Source organism: Muntiacus reevesi, chromosome 3, assembly GCF_963930625.1.
Source record: "Muntiacus reevesi chromosome 3, mMunRee1.1, whole genome shotgun sequence".
Classification (NCBI taxonomy): Eukaryota; Metazoa; Chordata; class Mammalia; order Artiodactyla; family Cervidae; genus Muntiacus; species Muntiacus reevesi.
In genome coordinates, this window is record NC_089251.1 from 158,404,223 (window position 1) to 158,427,618 (window position 23,396).

At 51.9% G+C, this 23,396-nt stretch overlaps 1 protein-coding gene across 1 annotated transcript in view; it reads left to right on the forward strand.

Annotated features, from left to right (window-relative positions):
- Nucleotides 1-23,396, forward strand: part of RPS6KA2 (ribosomal protein S6 kinase A2) — a 331,320-nt gene that overhangs the window by 36,732 nt on the left and 271,192 nt on the right. Inside the window, exon 3 of the mRNA XM_065930995.1 lies at nt 13,108-13,158. Coding sequence (XP_065787067.1) covers nt 13,108-13,158 — 51 coding nt within the window. The remainder of the gene's footprint in view (nt 1-13,107; nt 13,159-23,396) is intronic.

Consider the following 23,396-nt stretch of genomic DNA (forward strand, 5'->3'; position numbering starts at 1 on the left):
TCACTGGTTTGGGCTGGGTGCACCTGGATAGTTCTCCCAATTCTTGTGCCTCAGTTTCTCCATCTGGGGGTTGGGGGTGCCTGCTGTAGCCCCTCCCCACCACCGAGGGGTGACCTGAAAACACCCACTTCCTGCCTGGCACCTGGTGTCACCAGTGGAGGTGGTGGCTTTGCTGTGGGACTGTCCCCTTGTCCCGGTATCAGAATTCTACCTTATTTTGAGCCTCCAAAATCTAAGACTGGGTCTCACTTTAAAATCTTATTTTATTATGTAGGCTATTTTCCAGTATTTTTTCATGAATAAGTTAAAATAAGAGTCCCTGTAACCAACTAGGTCATTCACTTCTCTTTTGTGTTTGCTGAGGTCTAGGGAGGGATTTTTAAAAATATTTTCTAAAATGCCCCTCACCCCACCCACCCTGGCTTTTTGCAATTGCACACCTTTAAGACTATTTAATTATTCCTCCTAGTCCCTTTCCTCTAATCAGTTTTAAACTCTTTATATAATTAATAAGTGATAGGACATAAATTTAACAAATGTGATTTCTCAAAATATTAAACGTTTGCATCCAAATATACTCATTGATTTAAAATTATGTGTGTGAGGATATGCATGTGAAACATTTTAATATAAAATATTTTTAGAGCTTAAAATTTAAAATAATTATAAAGATAAAATCTGGTTTGTTAACAGTCATGCAAACCTTTCTTTTTCCTTGACTTCCCCCTCTGCCGATGCCTTCTATTTCATTTTTGTTTCTCTGGATCCTCTATGTTTTTCCTTTGGATCCATAGCTATTGATTATGCTTACCAAAAGTCGAGCATATCAGATCCTTCTAAATGCTTTAAATTTCTTTAAAAGCACATGATCAGTGTCCTTTAAAGATACACAGGCCAATTATTACGAAACTGATGAGAACGCTTCTGAAAATCCCTAATGAGAGGGGTGACGCCGCGGCCGGCAGTGTTTTCCCTGCCTCCTCCTGCAGAGACGCTGAGTCCGTGAGAGGCTGGGGGACTGCCGCTCACTGTCGTTTCCGGGATAGCTAAGCTCTGGGCGTTTATCCAGATCCCTTTGTAGAGTCCAAGGTTTATTCCTTCCGGATTCTTCCTGTTTTGAAAGCTAAAGTGAGGCATCATGGGTCAGATGTTTTACGTTGTAAATGTTCTTTGCGATTAAGGCCGTGCGTTTCCAGCGCCTCTCATGAAATAAAACCTTTGCCCTGGGACAGACGATGAGGTGACGGCCAGCGGGGTTGGAAATCATCTCCAGTGAAGGAATGCCCACCACACAGATACACCCAAGCGCAATCAGGCTGGTTGGCTCCTTCACACCCTCCCCAACCCCTTCTTTTAAAGACCTCACCCAGACAGGGGACCAGGGTGTGGAGAAGGACCGAGTCACAGAACCTGCATCTCGCCCCGGCCTGTGATCCGGGCGCCCGAGGGCAGACGCCGGCTCGGACGCATCAGAATCACAGATCTTCTGCCAGGACTCCTGCTCCGTGGGCCTAGTGGCCCGAGACCTCACTGTCACCTGGGACTCAGAGAGTCACTGGCTCAAAGTACTTTTCTAGAACTCCTGAGGAGCTGGCCTAATTGGAACGGTGTTTTCCGGGATGTAAGTAAGTTCATCACACCAGGGACCGCCAGACTGCTAGAAGCAAAGCAAGTGCCCGATTTGTAAGAAGGAGCCGCGCCCCCGACCCCCCAATCCCTCTGGAGCACCTGCTTCCCCGCCCCCCAAAACAGACCCAGGCGCTCCTCGGCGGGCGTGAGAGCGGGCCCCCAGACAGCTAATGCCTTTTTGCCTCGAAGCTTTTCTAATTACAAAGGGGAACTCCTCTAGTATCTAAACATGCTGACATTTCAAAATAAAGCTACTGTAACACTCTGAAATGTTTCCCTTGGAATCTAAATACTGTAGTGATTGGATAACCCACCGTCATTTTGCTGAAAATATACAAGAAAATGCTTTTTGCTGAACAGGCATAAATTTTTGTGACTCTTTCTGATCCTTGAATTCAGCTTTCCATTCCGCTTCCCCCTAAGGATGTCATCCTAATGTGATAAACATAGATATTTGATAAAAAGTCATCCATTCATCACCGTATTGGAGGAAGAAATGGCAACCCTCTCCAGTATTCTTGCCTGGAGAACCCCACAGACAGAGGAGCCTGGAGGGCTATGGCCCACGGGGTCGAAAAGAGTCACGCATGACTGAGCACATCACCTTATATATTCTTGCGGGAAAAAAAAAATATCTGTTCATAATTTGAAATGGATTTTTAAATTTAATTTTCTGTAACCACAAGACTATGTTTCCTTTGAATTATTACAATTATTGGTATACAGTTGATTAAAATAAAATATTTGATAATTGTTAAATATAAGAAGGTGATGGGAAAGTCAGCGTGTAAGTGGGAGGGACAGCGCCCCAGGTTCATATGTGGGGTTTAATGAGATCCCAGGGCTCGCCCTCACCCTCGTTCTGCCACGAGAGGACACAGCGAGAGGACAGCTGGCTGCAAACCTCCTGAACGCTCCCGTTTCGGTCACTGCAGGCGGCCCGTCTCCTCCGGTGCCTGCCCCGAGTGAGACCTTCCAGTCTGCACACTGGAGGCGTCAGCCCAAGATGGGGAGTTTTAATCAACTATTCCTCTGATTCTTGCTTCGGAAATGGTTTTTATCCTCCACTGCATCTCCTGAACTATCCATGAGAGTTTCTTTTTCCCACATAGTTATTTTTATGTCTTTATTCTTTGTGTCTGAATTCTACGGAAATTGTCTTTACTTTTTAAAAAATTAATATTATGTATTTGGCTGCATCGAGTCTCAGCTGCGGTACCCGGGATCTTTGCTACATCATGGGAGACTGTTGCGGTGCACGGGCTCTCTGGTTGTGGCCTGGGAGCTCAGTACTTTTGGCAGGTGGGCTGAGTTGAGCTTCCCAGGTTAAAAAAAAAAAATGAAGTCGCTCAGTCGTGTCCAACTCTTTGGGGCCCCATGGACTAATGTAGCCCACCAGGCTCCTCCATCCATGGGACTCTCCAGGCAAGAATACTAGAGTGAGTTGCCATTTCCTTCTCGGGGGAATCTTCCCGCCCCAGACATCGAACCCAGGTCTCCCGCATTGCATGCAGACGCTTTAACCTCTGAGCCACCATTCTAGTGGTAAAGAACCTGCCTGCCAATGCAGGAGAAGTAAAGAGACGTGGCTTCCATCCCTGGGTCGGGAAGATCCCCTGGAGGAGGCCGTGGCAACCCACTCCAGGATTCTTGCCTGGAGAACCCCATGGACGGAGGAGTCTGGCGGGCTACAGTCCATAAAGTCACAAAGAGTCGGACACGACTTGAGCGACTTAGCATACACACACATGTGTGAGATCTTAGTTCCCAGACGAGGGACCGAACCCACGTCCTCTGCGTTCAAGGTGGATTCGTCTTTGCTTTTTAGAGTGGATTCCCAGGGAAGACCCTCTATCCTCTTTAAATTTGATTTTCCAAAGCAATGAATCAGTGTTTTGCCTCCGCTGGGAAGTTAAATGTAGCAAGCGCATTCTTCTTCACATAGACTTAAAGCTCTCAGCTTATTTATTTCACTGACAGCTCTAGCTCTGTCTTCAGTTTAGTGCTGTGTTTGTGGTTAAAAATTAGAGCTTTAGAATGAAAATTAAAGACACAGTGGTGGTGCTGCTGTTTGCTCTTCGCCCCGATGCGTTTGGCGAGCTCAGGCAGCTACTCTGAGGTCCCCTGACTGGGCTTCCTTCTCTTGAAGCATCTTTGTGGTGACCGTGTGGTCCTCAGTGCCCACTTTTACAGCTGCCCCTGTGGCTGGCACATGAGCGTGGGCCCCCAGCTCGGACGGTCCGGGTACCCAGGCCTGGGTGAGCAGCTGCCAGATGCTGGATCCACCATTCGGTTCTTCAGGCTGTGCCCCCAGACACACGCCCACCAGTGTTACTGCTCCAGCCTCCTCACACACTGGATGGTCTCCATCAGGTGATGTGCAGCTAAAGTCAAGAGGTGCTCAGCACCACGTGGAGGACAGGGTCAGGCGGGTGGGATGGGGGGTTGTCGGAAGCAGCCACACTTAGAGAGGGGCTGGAGACCACCCCCACGACCCCCGGCAATGCAAATCCTCCTGCCCCACGGGGCGTGGGAGAGATAGCAAACCTACCCCACGGCCACTCGTGTGTTCTTATCTTGTCCTGGCCCACGTGCATGCGTGTTAAGATGTTTCAGTCGTGGCCCCAAGGACTGCAGCCCGCCAGGCTCCTCTGTCCATGGGATTCTCCAGCCAAGAATACGGGAGTGGGTTGTCATGCTCTCCTCCAGGGGATCTTCCCCACCCAGGGATCAAACCTGGGTCTCCTGTTTCCTGCATTTGGCAGGTGGGTTCTTTACCACTAGCGCCACCTGGGAAGCCCTGGTCCACAGTGACTAACCACAGAAGTGGAGATGCTTCGCCATGGGGGTAGAAGTTAGCAGTGACATCAGCTTTCCTCGCTGCTGCTGATCAGGATGATGATGGTATATATTCCGGTTTCCTCGCGTCATATGAAGTGCTCATCAGGGATTATTGGGGAAAAACTTTGCATATTTTTCTGGTCACATTGGTCAAAATCCTTTTGGTCTTAGAGTTAAAAAGCAAGACAACTTTCATGTGCTCAGTTATTATCTGATATTATTATTTTGTCAGATTATTGACCTTCTCAAACAAAGGGGAAGAGAGATAGACTTCTCTTGGCAAAATATCTAACACATTCTAAAAACACATTTGAGTGACTGAAATCTCATGTAGACAAGATCGAGGGAATAAAACCATAAGTGCCTTTTTTTCCCCTTTTTCATAAGTGTTTTTAAAAAGCAAAATGATTGGAAGCAAATTTTAATGGTTAAGAACACAGGCTTTGGATCTCAGTTTCACTCCCAGTTCCATCAGGTGTGTGATTTTGGAAAACGTCCTGACCCTCTGCCTTTGTCAGTCTCATCATAAGAAGCGTGGAGCCTGCACCGCATGGATTACCGTGGGGACCGAGGGAGGCAGGCGTCTAAACTGCTGCTCCTCAGATGTTTTCTGGAACACTGTGTGCAGAAGGTAATTACTTTAGAAACAGTCAAGCCTGTAGTAAGGAGGAGAAAAGAGCCACAGCCCCCAGAAACCAGCAGAGCAAATCCTCTTTCTCCGTCCGCAGGCCCGCAGAGTCGGGCTGAGCTGCCCGGGCTGCCTCGCGGGCGGCGCCACGTGGAGTGTCGGAGAGAGAAAGCCCAGGTCCCGCCCCTGCTTCCTGGGCAGGGAGAGGCTTTACATCAAGCGGGAAGGCTTCAGTATTACGAGGACTGGGACACTCTTCTGTCTTCATCAGTGAGAGCCGCCGGTGTGAATGAAAGGGCCTGAACTGGTCAGGGTTCCCCAATGAAACAGACCAGCAGGGTGTGCTGCCCTAAGCTGCTGGGTCGTGTCCGACTCTTTGTGACCCCGTGGACTGTAGCCCGACGGGCTCCTCTGTCCATGGGATTCTCCAGACAAGCATACTGGAGGGGGTTGCCATGCCCTCCTCCAGGGGATCTTCCCAACTCAGAGATCAAACCCATGTCTCTTAGACAGACAGACAGGCTGAGCAAGAAAGGAAAGACGTTTATTCTAAGGACCTGGCTCACACAGTGGGGGGTCGGGGGGAGCTGGCAGGTCTGAGATGTGCCTCAGCTGTGTAGCCACTTCCCTCTGACCTGCCGATCAGACCTGGAGAGACCCAGCCTGTGCTGGGGGGTGGAGGGGGGTCAGGGCAGCCGGCCCTGCTCCCCAGGACTGAGAACCAGTCCCGCTTTATTCTGGTGGCCTTCTTAAATGGAGGCAGAGAGGAAGGAACGAGATGGTTAGTGTTCTCTCTGAACTGTGGTCCACCATACTGCTTCTTTGGACAGAGTTCTGGTCCTCGAAGGTTGGGAGAGGACCTTGACGTTCTACTCGGATTCAGCTCTCACTTGGACAGGATGGCCACAGGCCACATATGTTACTGCCCGAGCTGCACCCACGGCTTGGCACAGAGCATTTCAGAGTCAGGAAAAGGGCCCAGCCTGGGTTTGCTGACCACACTGGACTGATTTGCAAGGCGAGGTTGAGGACACTTGACGCTCCATTTAAGATAAGTGCGAATTTTCTACAGGTGCAGAGAAAGGTATAAGTAGTGTGTTAAAATGTCCACAAAATAATCCCAGTGGGCTCTTCACTGTCTGGGATTGGCTTATATTTCAAGTCTAATTACGATGATTGTTTAAACACTCAATGGCTATTTTGATCTGGTTCTCCGGTTGTTCTGTCTGGCCCCACAAAGGAATGCTCTGACTTCCGAGGCTGTTCAGTAGGCTAGAACTGCTGAGACAAAGGCCTTGACTGGGCAGCTGAAATAACAGAAACTTCGGTCCTCCCAGTTCTGGAGGCTGGAAGCCCGAGATCAAGGTGTCGGCAGAGTGGTTTCTTCCAAGACGTGTCTCCCGGCCGTGCAGACGGCTGGCGTCTCCCCGTGTCCCAGGCGGGCGGCCCTCTGTGTGTCTGGGCCCTGGTCTCTCCTGATACGCGACTCAGGCAGCCGCGTGGCCTCATTTGATGTAATTGCCTCTGTGAAGACCACATGTTCCCCATAATCGCCTCTGTGAAGATCACGTATCCCCTATAATCACCTCTGTGAAGACCACGTGTCCCCCATAATCGCCTCTGTGAAGGCCACGGGTCCCTCTCGGTCACCTTCTAAGGCACCAGCGGCTAGAGCTTCAGTCTCTGAGGGAGCGCGATTCAGCCCGCAACAGTTCGTGTTTATCAGTGATGTTAGCATAGGTGGAATCATAGTCTATGTTTCCTTCTGAAACTTTTTAATTTTTGAGATTTATTCCTGTCAATTATGTAGTTCTATTCCATTCTTTTTGAGTGCTATGTAGTATTTCACGGTATGAAAACTATCAGCTTATTTTTCCCTTCCCTTACCAAGAAGCCAAGTTAGATGACTTCCATTTTTGTTGTTGTTGTTGTTCTTTAAAGCGGTGCTCAATGTCTCACGAACATATGCTAGAATTTTTGTCCCTAGTCTAGATACATAACAGCGAAATTGTTGACCACAAGATATGTGCATTTTCAGATTAACTGGCATCGAGACGTCCTCTCCACAGGGGTTCATTCATTTATTCCCCCTTTGACAGCCCATCAGAACTCCTGTTTCTCAAAATATGCACCGTCTGCCATTGGATACAATTTTCTACCCTCCTGCTGTTTGCAGGAGCAAAGAAATTCTAGTTCTAGATGTATACCCAGGGACACACACACACATGCATGCGTGTTTGTGTACATGCATGATCACGCATGTACACACGTGTTCACAGCAGCACGCTCACAATTCCCAATACCTGGCAGCAGCCCGAGCACCTGTCCACAGAGGAACGGATAAGCAGACTGCGGGTGTGCAAACGACGTAATCAGGTCCTGACACACGCTGCAATGTGGACAAAGCCACACAAAAGCCACACATTGTCAGCCTCAGAGCAGAGAGCAATTCTGTGTGAGCAAAAATGAGTTTGTTTGGGGAGAGCAGAGGAACTGCCGCTGGAGACAAGCAGGCCGTATTTTAGGGGGAAACTGGTGAGGGTCGTTTTGAACCAGTTTATTGGAGAAGAGCTGGAGTTTCTCACCGGCTGCAAGCCCTGCCGCCGTCCTTCTTTTCTTAAAGCCAGAGGTGACATCCCCAGGTGAAAAGTGTCCTCCGTCATTAAAATCTAAGTCTCAACCCCTGTCTTCCCGCTGGAGACGCAAGACTGGCGCGAGGGAGAGCGCCCGCTGCAGGGCCCCATGTGAAGCGAGCCTTGCTTTAAGTGTTTCTGCAGTTTGACTCCCCGAGGAGAAGCTTGCAGAGGGGACATCCGCAGAGAAGGGGCGTAGACTGCATTGCCAGGGCCTGCCAGGCTGGCGCTGGGGGAGAGCGGGGAGTGACTGCCTAAGGTGTGTGGGGTTTTCTTTCAAAGCGATAAACGCGTTTTGCAATTGGATAGTGGTGATGGTTACAGAACTCTGTGCGTGCAAAATTGCTCAGTCGTGTCCGACTCTTTGCGACCCCGTGGACTGCTGCCCACCAGGCTCGTCTGTCTATGGGACTTTCCCGGCAAGAACGCTGGAGTGGGTTGCCATGCCCGCCTCCAGGGGATCTTCCTGACCCTGGGATTGCAGGCGGATTCTTTACCACTGGGCCGCCCTACACAGCACCATGGGTGCACTAAATACCGTCGAATTAGACATTCTAAATGCTTAACCCCCTGTTATGTGCACCCTCCCAGTGGGGGCCCTCCCCGGCCCCCCTCTTAGCCCCTGGGGGTTCTCCGCTCCTTCCTTCCTCCTCACAGCTCACTTATTCACCGAGCCGCCTTTCTGTCCCCTCTTCCTTCTGAGCGCTCAGGGTGAGACAGCCCTCGGGCGCCTTTATCTGCCGCTCCGTGGGGGGAGACGTGCTCTGAGCTGCTCTCCTCCCAGTTATCACGGCCCGGCCCCGGGCGGAGGAGAAGGAGCGACGGCCCGCTAGGAGGGGCGCCCGTTCGGAACCGGCGTGGCCTCCCCTGGGACCCGCCACACACGCCTTGGCTCCTTTTATCTGGAAAGGACACCAGCAAGCGGCTGCGGAGCGCGGGCTCCTCCGCCGCCGGCTGAGGCCGGGACACCCCCGTGACCCGCTCTGCTCTGCCCGGAGGCTCAGCCCTGTCCGGCTCCGTGCGACCCCCTGGACTGCAGCCGCCGGGCTCCTGTCCGTGGGATGCTCCAGGCAAGGATCCTGGAGTGGGTTGCCACGCCCGCCTCCAGGGGATCCTCCCGACCCAGGGATCGAGCCTGGGTCTCCTGGATGTCAGGCGGATTCTTTGCTGTGTGACCGCACCAGGGAAGCATTAACCCGCTGGAGTCCATAAAAAGCCAGACAGCCCATGGACCTCCGGAGCTTTGGGTCCTAGGGAGGGTCTGGAGAGGGGAGGCTGTGGAGAATAAGTCCGCCTTCCTCCAGTCGGTCCCCGCGTGAGGGCAGCGCCTGGTCCCCGGGGGCGCATCAGTGAGGCCCCCGGGGCGGACGGTGCAGCCGCGCGCGTCCGGGGCGGGGGCGGGCTCCCCCAGCTGCGTCCTCTGCTGCCCCCTGGCGGGCGATGCAGGTTGGGCGGGGAAGCCGCCGCGATGACCGAGGGCCGCGGGCCGCAGGGCCGACCGACCGTCTGCAGCCGCCCTGCCGCAGGACCAGGGGCGGGCGTCCACGCCGCCACCATCCGAAGACGTTTATGACTCAGTACAGCAGAGGGTCTGCTGGATAAGCCCAACAGCGGCAGGGTGCTGTTTGGGTCATCTCTAAATGTTTCCGAATGGCAGACCCTTGAATTGATCTCTGGCCTCTGTATAAGGAGGAGGCCCCGGGCGGCGTCCAGTGTGGTCTTCCGGTCAAGCCGGCAGTCCTGGGTGCCAGCGTCTCTGCTGCCCTCTGCTGTCTCTGCCCTGCTCTCTCACCATCGTGAGCTGGCAGGTGGAGTAAAGGGCCTTTGAAAGCGAAAGAAAGTGAAGTCGCTCAGTCGTGTCCGACTCTTTGCGACCCCATGGACTGCAGCCCACCAGGCTCCTCCGTCCATGGGATTCTCCAGGCAAGAGTACTGGAGTGGGTTGCCATTTCCTTCTCCAGGGGATCTTCCTGACCCAGGGATTGAACCCAGGTCTCCCGCATTGCGGGCAGACGCTTTACCGTCTGAGCTACCAGGGAAGTCCTAAAGGACCCTTAGATCTAGTCAAGCCTCTGCAGGTCGACTCCTGGGGGTCACAGACGCACAGGCCAGTGCTTTCAGAGCAGCGTGGGCTGTCTTGGGGCTCCTCTTTACTGCTGCGCCTGGGGGACCCTTCCTCTTCCTGCATCATCCCCAGGCTCAACTCTGCTTGAGGCTCCTGCATGCCAGACGTCTGACACATGCAGCTTGTTTCTCTGGGCTCCCCGAGACCACCTCAGCTCGACTTTGCATACTCGGAAACCCAGGCACAGTGGTTGAGGGCCTTGCCCAGCGCCTGGTGCCTGGAAGCGCACTGTGGCCCCCTGTCACACAGCCTAGGCACCCGCCCCCGGCGGCTGCTTCTCCTGGAAGGTCAGCAGTGCCGGCTGGGGAGGGGCCGGGCGGGAGCGGGAGCCCCAGCTTTCTCCAAGACCGGCAGTCATCACTTCTGTGCACATTGGTGAATTCAGGACACCAGCGACCCTCCAGGCACACCCTGGCTTTCCAAGAGTCAACCCCATGCACTAATTTCATTTGGGAATTAAGAGCATATTCAATCAACTGCCTGCCTGTCTAAATTCGGCATCTAAGGACCGTGCACCGAGCCTTCCAGGAAACCGGGACTCTGGGAATGAGGCCAACCGTCTTACATTATAAAACTGGACTGTCAGCTTTACATACTTAAAGCCGGATATTGAGAAGACCCGCAAGCATCGAGGGAAACTTCGCCATCCAGGCCAGAAATCCCAACACTGAACACAGAGCACGTGGCCCTCGTGTGTGTCCCGTGACACACGGCTGCTCTCTGGGCCTTTATGAAGGTTGTCAAGCCATAGTCTTCCCCAAATGGCCATTGATCCTTGGCTTAGAAAACTCTGGTATTTTATTTCAAATCCACAAAGCACAAAAATATTTGCTTGCCCAGGTTTGTCTGACCAGTTTCCCCTTCACGAAACGCACCTGGAGTTCAGTCTGCTCGGACGAGGGGTCTTACACCAACTCTCCTCTGGCTTGTCCTCCATGGTGGGCTAGCGTGACGGTCTTAAAATCAAGCAGACACACTGGGATGAGCGCGGCGGCGGGGACGTGACGGGATGGGCTGGGGAGGAGGGAGGAGCAGCCAGGGGCCGACTCAGAGGCAGGACTTCCTGCCGGGCCAGACGGAGCGGCCTGTCCGCCCCCTGCCCTCTCTGGCTCCTCCACACCTGCCCCCGGCTCTCCTGCTCCGGTGGAGGCGGGATGGGGGGGGCGCCCTGCGCTGTCCAGCACCCCCAGGGCGGGGCCAGAGTAGGAGGACCCGGGGCTTCACTCTGCAGTTGGAAAAGCCCCTGCCCCACACGCCCGTGTTTGGGTCTGGCTGCCCGTGGAGCGGGGGGCAGCGGAGGGAGAGAAGGGGACGACGGGGCTGGTGTGTCTGCAGAATGACGAGCATTGTCACTTCATCCCCAAGTCTTTTTCAGGGAGAGTCCCAGACATTGCGTGGCCCGTGTGTACAGCCCCCAGATTCCCAGATGGCCGGGTCAGGAGACCCTGCAGGGTGAACCCCGCCTGAGAAGGTGCTCCTTTGGGTTGGCTGTGGGTTGAGAAAGGTAGTGGGTAAACGCAACGTGTTGTGGGGCTTTAGGGGCCCCTATTTCTTGCTATTAGGCATTTATTTGTAAATGCACCACTTAGGTGTCATTAGGCCTCCTTTTCAAGTTGCAGAAACCAGCTCAGACTGGCTGAAGTTAAAACTGGCAGTTTATCTCCTCCTGTCACTGAGAAGAGATGGCTTCTGGCAGCTTTGAATCCAACGGTCCTGTAACTGTCAGCAGGACGCTGACTCTGTCTCCCTCTTTGATCCCAGACCCGTTTCCGGGCCAGCAAACTCTGGAGCATCTGTGGAATGACCCCATGGCTCCCTGGCCTGGGTTCCGTGCCGGGCACTGCACCAGGCGAATGACGGGGCCTGAGTTACGCCCCTGCCCGTGGTGGGGGATTGCAGCGATGGGGTCACTTTCACCAGCCTGCGTGGAATCTGCTTCCCACAGGAGGAAAGGGGACATTTGCCGAGGAGGGAGAAACTGTGGGGAGAAAGACCACAGGCGTTTGCCCCTCATGCCCCGTGCGGCGAAGGCCGGGGTAGGAGCTGCAGAAATAAGCAGTAGATCACGTAGAAGGAAGCATCTTCCTGCCATTCCACAGTCACGGTCCAGCTGGGGGTCGGAGAGCAAGGACAGATGGACGCGGAGCGAGGCTCGCGGCCTTGGCCGCACCTGGAGGTGATACAGGCGCTGATGGGCTGGGGTTCCGTCCCCAGAGGCTCTGAGTTACCGGATCTGGGAGTTTTAAAACTCCATCCACCAGGGAGAGGCAGGGACGTAAGGGAACTGGAGACCTGGCCGGTACCCGCCCTGTCACCGGTGTGAAGACTCAGAGGTGGTGCAGGTGAACTTGCGGCGCTGGTGACCGGGAATTCTCTCGAGGTGTGGTCCCCACGGGGCCCCTTCCTACAGCCTGTTAGGCAGGAGGGGGGCCAAAGTCATGGAGAGGGGGAGTTCGGCCTCTCTGTCTTCTGAGCCTTGAGCTACAGTTATTAGTCAAGGGTGAAAGAGACAAGTTTGCCCACTTTCTCCAGCTCATGTTTTAGTGGATTTGAGCCTCAGAACAGAGAACAGAGGCAAAATGAGGAATACAGCGGAAAATGACAAGTGTGCTCCCAGGATGCTGTGTGCAGAAGCAGGCAGAGGTATGATTTCTGTTCTCGAGACCCTCAAGTCGTGGTGTTAATTAAAATCTTCAGGTTATGGCAGTTTCGAGTCTAGACAAGGGGAGGCAGGGAGCTGTGTGCGTCTCCAGGCCGAACACCTATGGCCGAATGTGATTGGAATTTTAATTGGGTGTCCGTTAGGCTATTTACAGATTAGAAGTCTTGCCTGCTGCGGCTGAATGAGCACCTTCTCTGGGACAGAGGGCCTCAAGGTCACACTAAGATGCTGGCCGGCCCCCAGTGATAACCACAGCTCCTTAGCCGAAGGCTGTGTGTCTGGAGATTAATGAGTGACTTTTTTTTTTTTTCGGTTACATTTTGAGGTTGGGGATGGGACATCACTTCCTTTGGTTGAATGTAAAAGTTGCACAAAAGTTTGCAAGTTCCCTTCTTTCGGTGTTTATGCTGACGGGCTTTCTGAGAGCTAGTGAAACTCCTCAAGCTATTGACAACCATGTGGAGATTTATGTTCAGAAACAAAAAGCCGCCAGCCTTGGTGAGTGTCCGTGTAGCTGTCCGCCCTGAGCAGCGGCCGTCCAGGACGTCCTGTGACTTAAAGGACTTTTCTCCACTCTCTGCCCCCACAGGACAAGGGTGACCCGGCCTCGCTCCAGACGAAGACAGCGGTGTCGGCCGAGGTAAGTGACACCAGCTCGGCTTGTTTTTCTCCACGCGAACATCATTTACATTTTTTAAAAAGTTCAGCGTGAAGTCTTTCTCGCTTTGGGGGTTGTTTTACGCTGCCCCAAGGCCAGCAGAGACAGTGGTGTGCTTCTGGAAGAGCGGAAGCCGCCCCGCCGCCCGCAGCACGACCTGACTTCTCCGATGTTGCCCAGAGTTGTGTAATAACGTCTTCATACAGCAGGGGTCTGTCTTGCGCGTCACCCAGGGAATGTCACCCAGCTTTCCAGGAAGACAGTTTCATTCTGAATCCGAAGCCACTGGGGAGGTGATGCGTGTGGCCTCATGCACAGCGCTTCTCTGAAATCTTTCTGTGCCTTCACAGCGAGCAAATGAGACGTCAGAGCTGGGCAGGGCTGCGACGCCGGGCGGCCAGTGCTGTCCCCGGGACCAGCGGGCTGGCGGCCGGCCAGCTTCAGGATCTACTGTGTGCGGAGTTCAGGGTCCGCTGGAAGCTATTCTAGGAATCTGGCCTAAAATGAACCGTTTGGGATGGAGGTAGATTTCTTGTAATATTTAGAGCAGCTGTCTGGTTGAAATACTGACATTAGGGGTAAGGGATGTTATAAGATGGACTCATGGATGTTTGGTGTCTCCCAGCAGTAATAACTTGACCTGTGACCGTGGAACAGGGGCAGCCTCCATTGTCCAGCCTATAGATTCTCCACGGGCTTGGCAGGTACGATGGCCCGATCCCTGTGGGTTCCAAACAGGTCACAGAAGCCTGGGTGCGGGTCAGGCTTATTTAATTTACGTGAATGCATCACACCACGTTCTGGTCATACTAGACAGAACTGCTCCTGGTTGTCGGCATGTTGGACTCTAAGAGTCCTGCTTCCCCGGCCCTGACCAGGTGGTGGGCCACCAGAACCCATGCAGTTCTGGAGCTGCTCTGAGAAGTGGCGGCTTCTTGCTGACTCACTGTGGGACTGGGGCCCAGGGCCCTGCAGAGCCCCTGTGTTCCAGGATCTGTAATCTTGGAGCAGAGGAAGCTGGGGCCAAGAGTGGCCAGTCCTGCATTTGGTTGCTGACATAAACAATGCTTATCACTGAATACCAGTGTGTTACTTTTCGTACATTTGGGGAGTTTCCTCTCTGAGTCTCATTGTATTTTTATTAACAGCCCAATCTGAAGAATTTGGAAAAAAAGTCCTCAATACCATCATCTTGTATGAATTAGATTTCCTTATTAGACATAAAAATTGTGTCAGTAGAATAAAAAGTGAATGATCAATGATCTCTGGCTATATAAAATCTCAAGATGGTCCTAATTATTTCAGGCTGGTGACTAGACAGATGTCTATACCGTTTCGAACTGCATCCTAATGTCAGTAAACTCAGAAAATGAGATATGTTGTAGTAGCAGGAAATTGGCCTTTCATACTTTCTTCATAACCTTTTCTCAGTCTATTTTATAATCTGTTCAAGAAAAGAATTCCCTGGTGGCTCAGATGGTAAAGAATCTGCCTGCCATGTGGAAAACCCAGGTTTGATCCCCGAGTCAGGAAGATCCTTTGGAGAAGGGAACAGCCACCCACTCCGGTATTCTTGTCTGGAGAATCCCATGGACAGAGGAGCCTGGTGGGTTACAGTCCACGTGGTCTCAGAGAGTCAGACATGACTGAGCAACTTTCACTTTTCACTTTCAGCTGATGGTTCTTAGCAAAACTTTTATTCGGCTTTATAGGGAAGCCCAGGGATTCATGGGAAAGTGTGTGTCTGCTGGAAAATCGAGCTCATTGTTCATACTTTATCATGCTCCATGTTTAGACCAGCCACACTAAACAGCAGTGATTCTTCTCGGTCGTAGAAATGAACAAAGGCAAAGAAAAGGAGCCTGGTGGGGAACAGACGGGGTCCTGGGGTGTGGCGGGGGTGCAGGGCCCTTTGTGAACCGTTCCCTCTGCAGCAGTGGCCAGGCCCACGAGGTGTGACCTGCAAGAGCCGCAGACAGGACCCAAACGCTCTTCAAGGAGGCTGTTTCTATCAGGCCTGGATCACCTCCAAAGTCAAGGCGCCCGGGAGCCCAGAAGGGGCTTTCCGGGTGGCCAGGGCCCCTCTGGGGCTCTTGGCCTCTGAGTGGGTGAAAACGGTTGCCTGTGTTTTCAGATCCACCCTGGGTATGATGAGCAGGAAGTCCTTCTTATATTGAGGACTGTTGTTTAGTCGCTAAGTCATATTCAGTTGCAACCCCATGGACTGTAGCCCGCCAGCCTCCCCTGTCCATGAAATTCTCTAGGCGAGAATACTGGAGTGGGTTGCCATTCCCTTCTCCAGGGGATCTTCCCAGGGATCATACCCAAGTCTCCTGCATTGGCAAGTGGGTTCTTCACCACTGCGCCACCCGGGAAGCCCCACTGAGGACAGAACCTGCAAATCAGAGCTCACACAGCATCCCCTGGGCGCACCCCGAGAGTATGGAGAAAGTCCCGGGACAGCCGTGAGTGACAAGTCTGCCTTCCCCTTCTCTCCCCCTCTCTTCCCACGTGTACTTTTGATAAGACTTTTCAAAACTTTACATTAGATTGTTACCCCAACTGGGAGCATTATGAGGGTCTCCTGTTTCAAACCCTAAGGCAGATTTAGCTGTCAGACAGTGAACAGGTGCCGCTCTTGACTTTGACAGGAAGCATGATATTTTACCAGGCGGGTCGGAGAGGTGCTAATGGGCACAGAGCCGCCCGTCCTTAACCTGTTTGACCTGATAAACCTACTCATGGCCTCCAGCTCCACGGCTGATTGAATTTCCCCTTTTTCTACTATGGTTTCACTCTTCACTTGATTTTATAGGAAGCTCTTTATTGATTTAGTTTTGGCCGAGCTGGGTCTTCATGGCTGTTCACTCGTTTCTCTAGTTACCACGACGGGGGCTGCTCTCCAGCTGCGGGGAGCGGGCTTCTCTGGTTGGGGAGCAGGGCCCCGAGGTGTGTGTGACTCCTAGGTTCTAGGTGTGACTCCCTGGTTCTAGGTGTGACACCCCGGTTCTAGGTGTGACACCCAGGTTCTAGGTGTGACTCCCGGGTTCTAGGTGTGACTCCTGGGTTCTAGGTGTGCGGGCCTCCTGGGTTCTAGGTGTGACTCCCAGGTTCTAGGTGTGTGGGCCTTCTAGGTGTGACTCCCGGGTTCTAGGTGTGACTCCTGGGTTCTAGGTATGCAGGCCTTGGTGGTTGTGGCTCGAGAGCTAGGGCTTAGCTGTCCGGAGACATGTGGTATCTTCTTGGACCAGGAACTGAACCCGTGTCTCCTGCATTGGCAGGATGATTCTAAGAAGCAATTTAAAAAGAAGACAGAGGAGGTAAAAATTCCAAAGGGGGGAGAATTCTTTGGGCCAGCTCTCACCCTTCACGGGACAGAGGGGTGGCTTGTTTAGAGCGGCTTCTGCGCCCGAAAGGGCTGTCTGGGCTCCTTCCCTGGTCTCCCTTCCTGTTTTTTTCATTGCTTTGGAATGAACCGAATGCCCTTTTCAGACAGTGGCGTTGTTCAGTGAGGCCCTGATTCAGGGGAACTTTACAAATAAAGAGACGTGACTGCTCCCTCGGGGCCCTGCTCTTGCGGCTGAGGAGCCAGGCCTCCCCGGGGGTCACCAGGCAGGATTGAGGCTGGGCGGCATCTTTGGGGGGCGTGGGGAGGCGCGGCAGGCGTGGGGGGCGAGGCCGGGGGCCGAGCACAGACCGCGGCCGGCCGAGCACAGACCGTGGCCCGCGCGCACCGAGGCGGGCCGAGCACAGACCGTGGCCCGCGCGCACCGAGGCGGGCCGAGCACAGACCGTGGCCCGTGCGCACCTAGGCGGGCCGAGCACAGACCGTGGCCCGCGCGCACCGAGGCGGGCAGAGCACAGACCGGCCCGCGCCCCTCCGCCACCGGCCGGACCGCGCGCGGCGTGGCTGTCGTGGCTGTTTTGTGTTGATTCCTAACAATCTGAGAGACAATCATTCTTCTGTCAGATACCTCCACATTACATGAATTAAGTAAGGGATGACTCATACTTAATCCTCTGAAAAGGAACTTTTCAGAGCGCTGCGGTGTGCGGGAGCACTGTACCGCGCTAACCCGCCGCTTGCTTTTCCGGAGCCCGCCCGAGAGAGGCCGCGTGGCGGGCGGCCCCCGGCGGAGCCAGAAACCGCTCTCGGCCTGCAGCCTTGAAGCAGGGCCCGGGCTGGCTTCTCTTCTCTGCCGCGCCCCGTATGACTGCGCTTGGATCTGCTCGTCCAGGGCCGGATGGATCCCCTGAGGGTCTGAAGCCTGGGAATAAGGGTGGTTTTTTTTCTCTTTGACTGTCTTTTTCATCAATCTTTCCTTGCCTCCGCCTGGAATCCTGAGGCTCTTGATAAAGTATTCACAGAAGTACCTTGCATCTTGTTGATGGTGTTGATAAGGTGAAGGTGACGGGTGTCGTTAGCAGGGCGGGGCAGAGGGGGTCGCAAGGGAAATCTGGGTTCTCAGCCTGTTTTCAGGGGCAGAAGTTCTCCCGTGGAGCGGAGCCGCCCCTGCCCCGCAAATTCAGCTTAGGTTAAGGCTTCTCCCTCCTTCCCGCCACAGTGGAGGTGTGGACATTTGTGTGGGGCCGGGGTATTCCCCCCCCCCGCCCCCGCCCACCAGCAGACCTGGGGCAGATACGGCAGGCAGGCCGGGACTGCAGAGTGGGCGCAGACATCCTCTCGAGGCACCTGGGGTACCTAGGGAAGGTTCCAGAACAGCAGAGGAGATGCCTGCCTGAAAGCGGCACAGTGCAACCTCTGCACTCGTCTCCGTTCCCTCCTGAACAATCACGGAAGAGTCAAATACGTCTCATCTCTGTATTTCTGTAACTGTGGGTCTTTCCCAATCTGCGGGTAGTGCTTCAGGGGCAACTACTCAGGGACAAATGTGGAGCTAGGAAAATCCTTTGATCAAGGTCATAACTGTAAATTTCCTTTTGGGGTATCTGGAGAAAAATTAAGCATTAACCTTAGGGGGAAAATCTGACCCCAAATTTTAGCATAGCTTACTTCCCTCCCCCCAGCCAAAACAGAAAAGATTTATAGAAAAAAAAAAATCCCAAAATTCTTAGGGATTTTCGTTCAGTTCTAGGATCCAAGGTGATTTTTTTTTCTTCATACTTTTCTGTAATTTTTAAAGAAATCTAAGCTACTAATCAATAATCATATTTTAAGGAATAGTTAAGGCTCAAGTCATTCTAAAAATATTAAAATAACTATAATCATTGGGTGATTATATTACAGATGTCTGGAATTTAATAACAGATGGATAATGCTAATGTCTTAGATAATTTCACCAACCAAAGGGGGCATTTAGTGGCCTGTAGTGACAAATAGAGTGAAAAGAAGTAGTCAGTTCATTAACTGACAAGTCACTGCAATTTGCAATTGCAGCATAAGAGATGTCACCAGAATTATACACCCGAGCAACCCAAAGGGTTTGAGATTTGTCTGACGTTTGTAGCTCACCTTGCAAATGTCTCAGCCATAATGATGGCCATTGTGACGCTGACCTCCGGTGAACTGGAGAAGCAGGAAGTGCTCTGTTTATTTTTAACAGGCCGAGGTGACAGCCAGCACCCGCACTTCCCACTTGCTCCCTCCTTGTATCAGAGCCGAGCACCTGCCCTTGGCCAGCCAGTTCCCCGGGATCACTGTTCCTCCCTGTAGTCACTGCTCTCATAGACGAGGAACTGAAGGCCGAAAGAAACGAAGCCCTTCGCTCTGGCGTGCAACCAAAAGGTGATGCGTGGTCCTGTGTCTTTCAAGCAAGCAGAAAAGCTTTTCAGTTCTCTCTTATAAGCTCCAGCTCGCTGTCTCACACCTTCTACTGCAGTTTAGGGTGGCATTTTCTAAACTATGGGAAATTATGGCTTTCATAATCTACAAAGCATTAATCTACAAAGCTACTATTTTTTACTACTATTCCTGTTATGAGTTGGCCTCACATGAGACTCCAGGCTAACATGTCTGATCCCACCCAGGACCTAAAGATGCAGTCAGGAGCGCCGTTTCATCTCCACAAGGGGGGATTAACTGTCGGGGGGGAGCTGCTTGGCTGGCCAGCCCCGGGCTCTCTGTGGCCCACGGCCTGGGAACACGGCCGGCTGGTCTAGGGATGCCTGAGCCTTTACGGTGCCAGCACCCACCGCTGCTTCGACAGGACGCGGCCTCCGTGTTCCTCTCTCGTAGATGTGATGCCGCCCTCATACTGGGATCCTTCTCCCGCGACTTCACTTAGGAATGTTTTCCTCCCTGGGATCACGGTGACCGTCCTTTATACCGTCCATGACAGCACTGACTTTGACTAGGAGGGTGGTCGTGTGCTGGGATCAAAAGAGGGCAGACCAGGAGCCCACAGGCCTGGGTTGAGGCCCTCTCCTCACCCCACCCGGCCACTTGGTGAACATGACCTCACTTAGGCCAGGTCACCCGACTGGGCGGCTACTGAAAGGTTGGGACTGTCATCCTTTATTGGAGATAAAGGATTGTCTCAGCAGTTTTTCTTTCTTATATGTTTATACATACATATAAACATGCATTCATGTACGATGTGTAAATATACACGTGTAACATACACATGTATACATTCATAAGGATGTAGATGAATTTGTCACTTGTGGTCTCCAGATTCTTTTCACAGATTTTTCCCTCACATTATTAGAAGGGGCTCATTCATGATGAAGGGTTTACACTGGGCTTTGCAAAATATAATGACCCTCCAGCTGGAGTGCCTAGGGAGCCCTGTGGCCCTGATTTGATCCTGCCGTACAAGACCATCACCCATACCCCCCACACGCCTGGCTCCAAGCACCTGCTGGTCATGAGCTGGACACATCTGATGCTTTCGAACCCTTCAGCTCTGCGATGGTCTGTCTGATCCCACGGGGACCTAGAGGAGTGGAATTCCAGGTTTTACAGAGGAAGACAGGGCCTAATGCTGCAAAGCTGATGTTATGGTGTCACTGAAACACGAAATGGGTACTCTGTAGAGTTGCTGGTGGTGGTTTATTTCCTGGGCCTGATCGTCCCCGCATTTTGGCTTTGCTGCTGGAGGGTAGATGCCCGTCTGACAAGTCCTTTCAAGCAGGGACCAGCAAACAGTGATAGCTCTTTTTCAAAATAATTTCTTTTAAGAATGTATTTGGAAGATGAGTAAGCCAAGACTGTCATGACAATTTTCCATGGCATAAAATAAAAGGTAATTCATTGCCACAGTCACCATGACAACATTCAGTTCGCGTACTTACATATACCTGCAGTGAAATTCTATCAACAGTGAAAGCTTTTTATTGAAACAAGCCACTGGATCTAACATGACCGTGACTGAGCCACAGATCAAAGGCCCTATCTTTTTGTTAACCTATTTCCAAAGGACTAAGCCCGAGGTAATTACCTTTTAATTCCCGTGGAAGTTTGAATTGAATTGCAGTTGGGATACCCCAAAATATTGTCACGAAAACCCTGATGGCTTTAGGTGGGGAGAGTTTAGGCAGACCCTCAGCTTCCCTCCTCCTGCCCCGTTCTCTCTCTCAGAACCCGGGCATGCCGCCACCAGGGGCGACGGGAGTGAGGCTTGTCTACAAGCGCACTGTGTCAGGCGTTTCGGGGAAAGTGTGTGGTGCAGGAAAGATGGCATTTCTCATTGAACTGTCTCCCTGCACCCCTGTGGCTTGAGTTCATCTAACCTGGGCTTGATTCCTCCTCCCAGGACAGCCAAGGCAGACCTCATGCTTCCCATAATCCATGACCAGACCAGGCGCTGAGCAGTCACTGTCACCCTTGGGGGCTTCTCAGGTGGCGTTAGTGGTAAAGAACCTGCCTGCCAGTGCAGGAGACTTAAGAGATGCAGATTTTGATCCCTGGGTCAGGAGGATCCCCTGGAGGAGGGCATGGCAACCCACTCCAGTATTCTTGCCTGGAGAACCCCACGGACAGAGGAGCCTGGCGGGCTGCAGTCCGGGGGTCGCAGAGTCAGACACGACTGAGCACACGTCCAGCGGGGAGGAGTTTGGGGGGCTGATTTTCATGCTGTAGAGACACCTCTTGTTTAACTCTTGGGGTTTCTACTTTCAGGTAGTACACCAGATAGATGTACCCTTAGAAGCAGATGTTTACACATTTCTTAAGCCTTTTATCATATTCTGCACAGAAAACAATCGGAGATGATGTCTGTGCCCCAAATGAGCTCACTTTTCTTTCTCCAGGTAACCATACCCCGGTGACCATGATGTTGGCTATGCTGAAAACACTCTCGTGTGACGTAAGCGTCTTTTTCCAGGGCTTGGATAGGAGGCAGACACTGAAAATTAGCTTTCTAGTTGTAGTCCATGTGTTTGAGATGATACTGGAGCTTCGCATGCCCCCACACAAAGATTCAGTAACAAATTCTGAGTTCCAATCAAGCCTGGATGTTAAAAAGCGAAGGACTATTACAAACATCGAAACAAAATGTTAATGAAAGACCAGAGTCCAGGTTTAATTTCCTCCTTCACCATCCCCAAACGCCAGGGAGCAGGGTTTGACGACGCATAAACTTCTCTCTCCCCTGTTCTCGGGGGGCCGCAGCGGCCACCGCGAGGGCCAGGGCTGGCTGGTGGGTCTCCTCCGCGGTGTGAGCTGGGTCTTCTGTTAGTGAAGAGCAACTTCACTTCTTGTAGTTTTCACTTTCTTGTAGCTCCCGAGAAAGTTTGCTCGTTTCTGTGAGCAATGGCAAGTAGATGTTAAGATCCAGGACTTTTCCAAGGGGTGAGATGTGGACTGATTTTAGGGAAAAGGAATAGAACTGGATTTCTTTTAAGTTTCTGACAATTTGACAAAGAAGAATTCAAGATGGAAATGTGAGGGGTTGCCTGGTCCAATAAAAATAAGAGACAAGAAATTTGGTAAGAATGGGAAGAACACCAGTTTCCATTAATTTCCCTGTTTGGTGCCAGTGTTCAGGAGCAAACCAATGATTGGGAGGTTTTTAAAAAGAAGCATTTTCCTCTGTTGCCAAAATTTGGCTCATGAAACAAACCATGCTTTGTTCTCGAAGTAACAGCTCAATATGTGATTTTTTCCCCTTAGTCTGCATTAATTGCCAGTGGCTCCACTATAGGAAAAACGCACATGCCATGGCAGGTATGTGATGCACCTTTTAAAAAATCCTGTTTTATCAGTTCCTACTAGTTTTTCTAATGGAAGGTATGATTAATAAATATCACACCTTAGAATGCCCCTCCAGAGGACTGACCCAGTGATTACTCTTCCAAAACTCTCTTCTATGTTGTTTATCTGAAATAAATATGTATGTGTATATACACTTCTGCACACTTGCAGATAAATATGACATTTACATGGATAAATGCATGTTAATTTATTCAAGAAATAGAACATACAGCTCCAGAAGCAATGAAATGAATGCAAAATTGTTTTGGAAAAACCAATTTTCTGGAATAGTAACTTCTTGAGAAACAGCAACTATACTTCAACTATTTTCACTTATTGGAAAAGACATGTTTAGGATTTTAGAGAAGGGAAGAGATGGACAGGACTATATCATGTGGGTTGTCCCAAACAGGACAGTTTTGGTCCATTTCAGTCTTGAATTTCCTTGTTGTCTTTTCTTCCTTCTTTTCATGCCCTATAATTTTATACCAATATATTTCCATATCCACATCCTTAACCGTGACATCTATTATCTGTCACATAAAGTTCCCTGGTGGCTCAGATGGTAAAGACTCTGCCTGCAATGCAGGAGACCAGGGTTCTGTCCCTGGGTCAGGAGATCCCCTGGAGAAGGGAATGGCAACCCACTCCAGTATCCTCGCCTGAAAAATCCCACGGGCAGAGAAGCCTGGTGGGCTACAGCCCATGGGGTCTCAAAGAGTCAGACACAACTGAGTGACTAACACTTGACTTTTAAAAAAGCTGTTTGTTCGTTGGTGGGATTTTTCACATTGCGTGTTTAGGTCTTCAGAGGAGGAGCCTGTTTATGTATTAAAAAGATGCTCACAAAGGAAACTCTTAACCTGCAAAGGGCCACCTCTGACCTGCCGCTCTGCCCTCCCAGGCGGCTCTGATGCTGCATGGTCATGCTTCCAGCTGTCCCAAGACAAAGCCTGACGCCAGCCACAAAAGGCTGATTCTTCAGGGGGAAGCAGGGGACTCAGTTTGCCGAGACAGCAAAGCAAGTTTTCTCAGATGGGACGTGCTCCAGGCTGGCCTGCAGTAG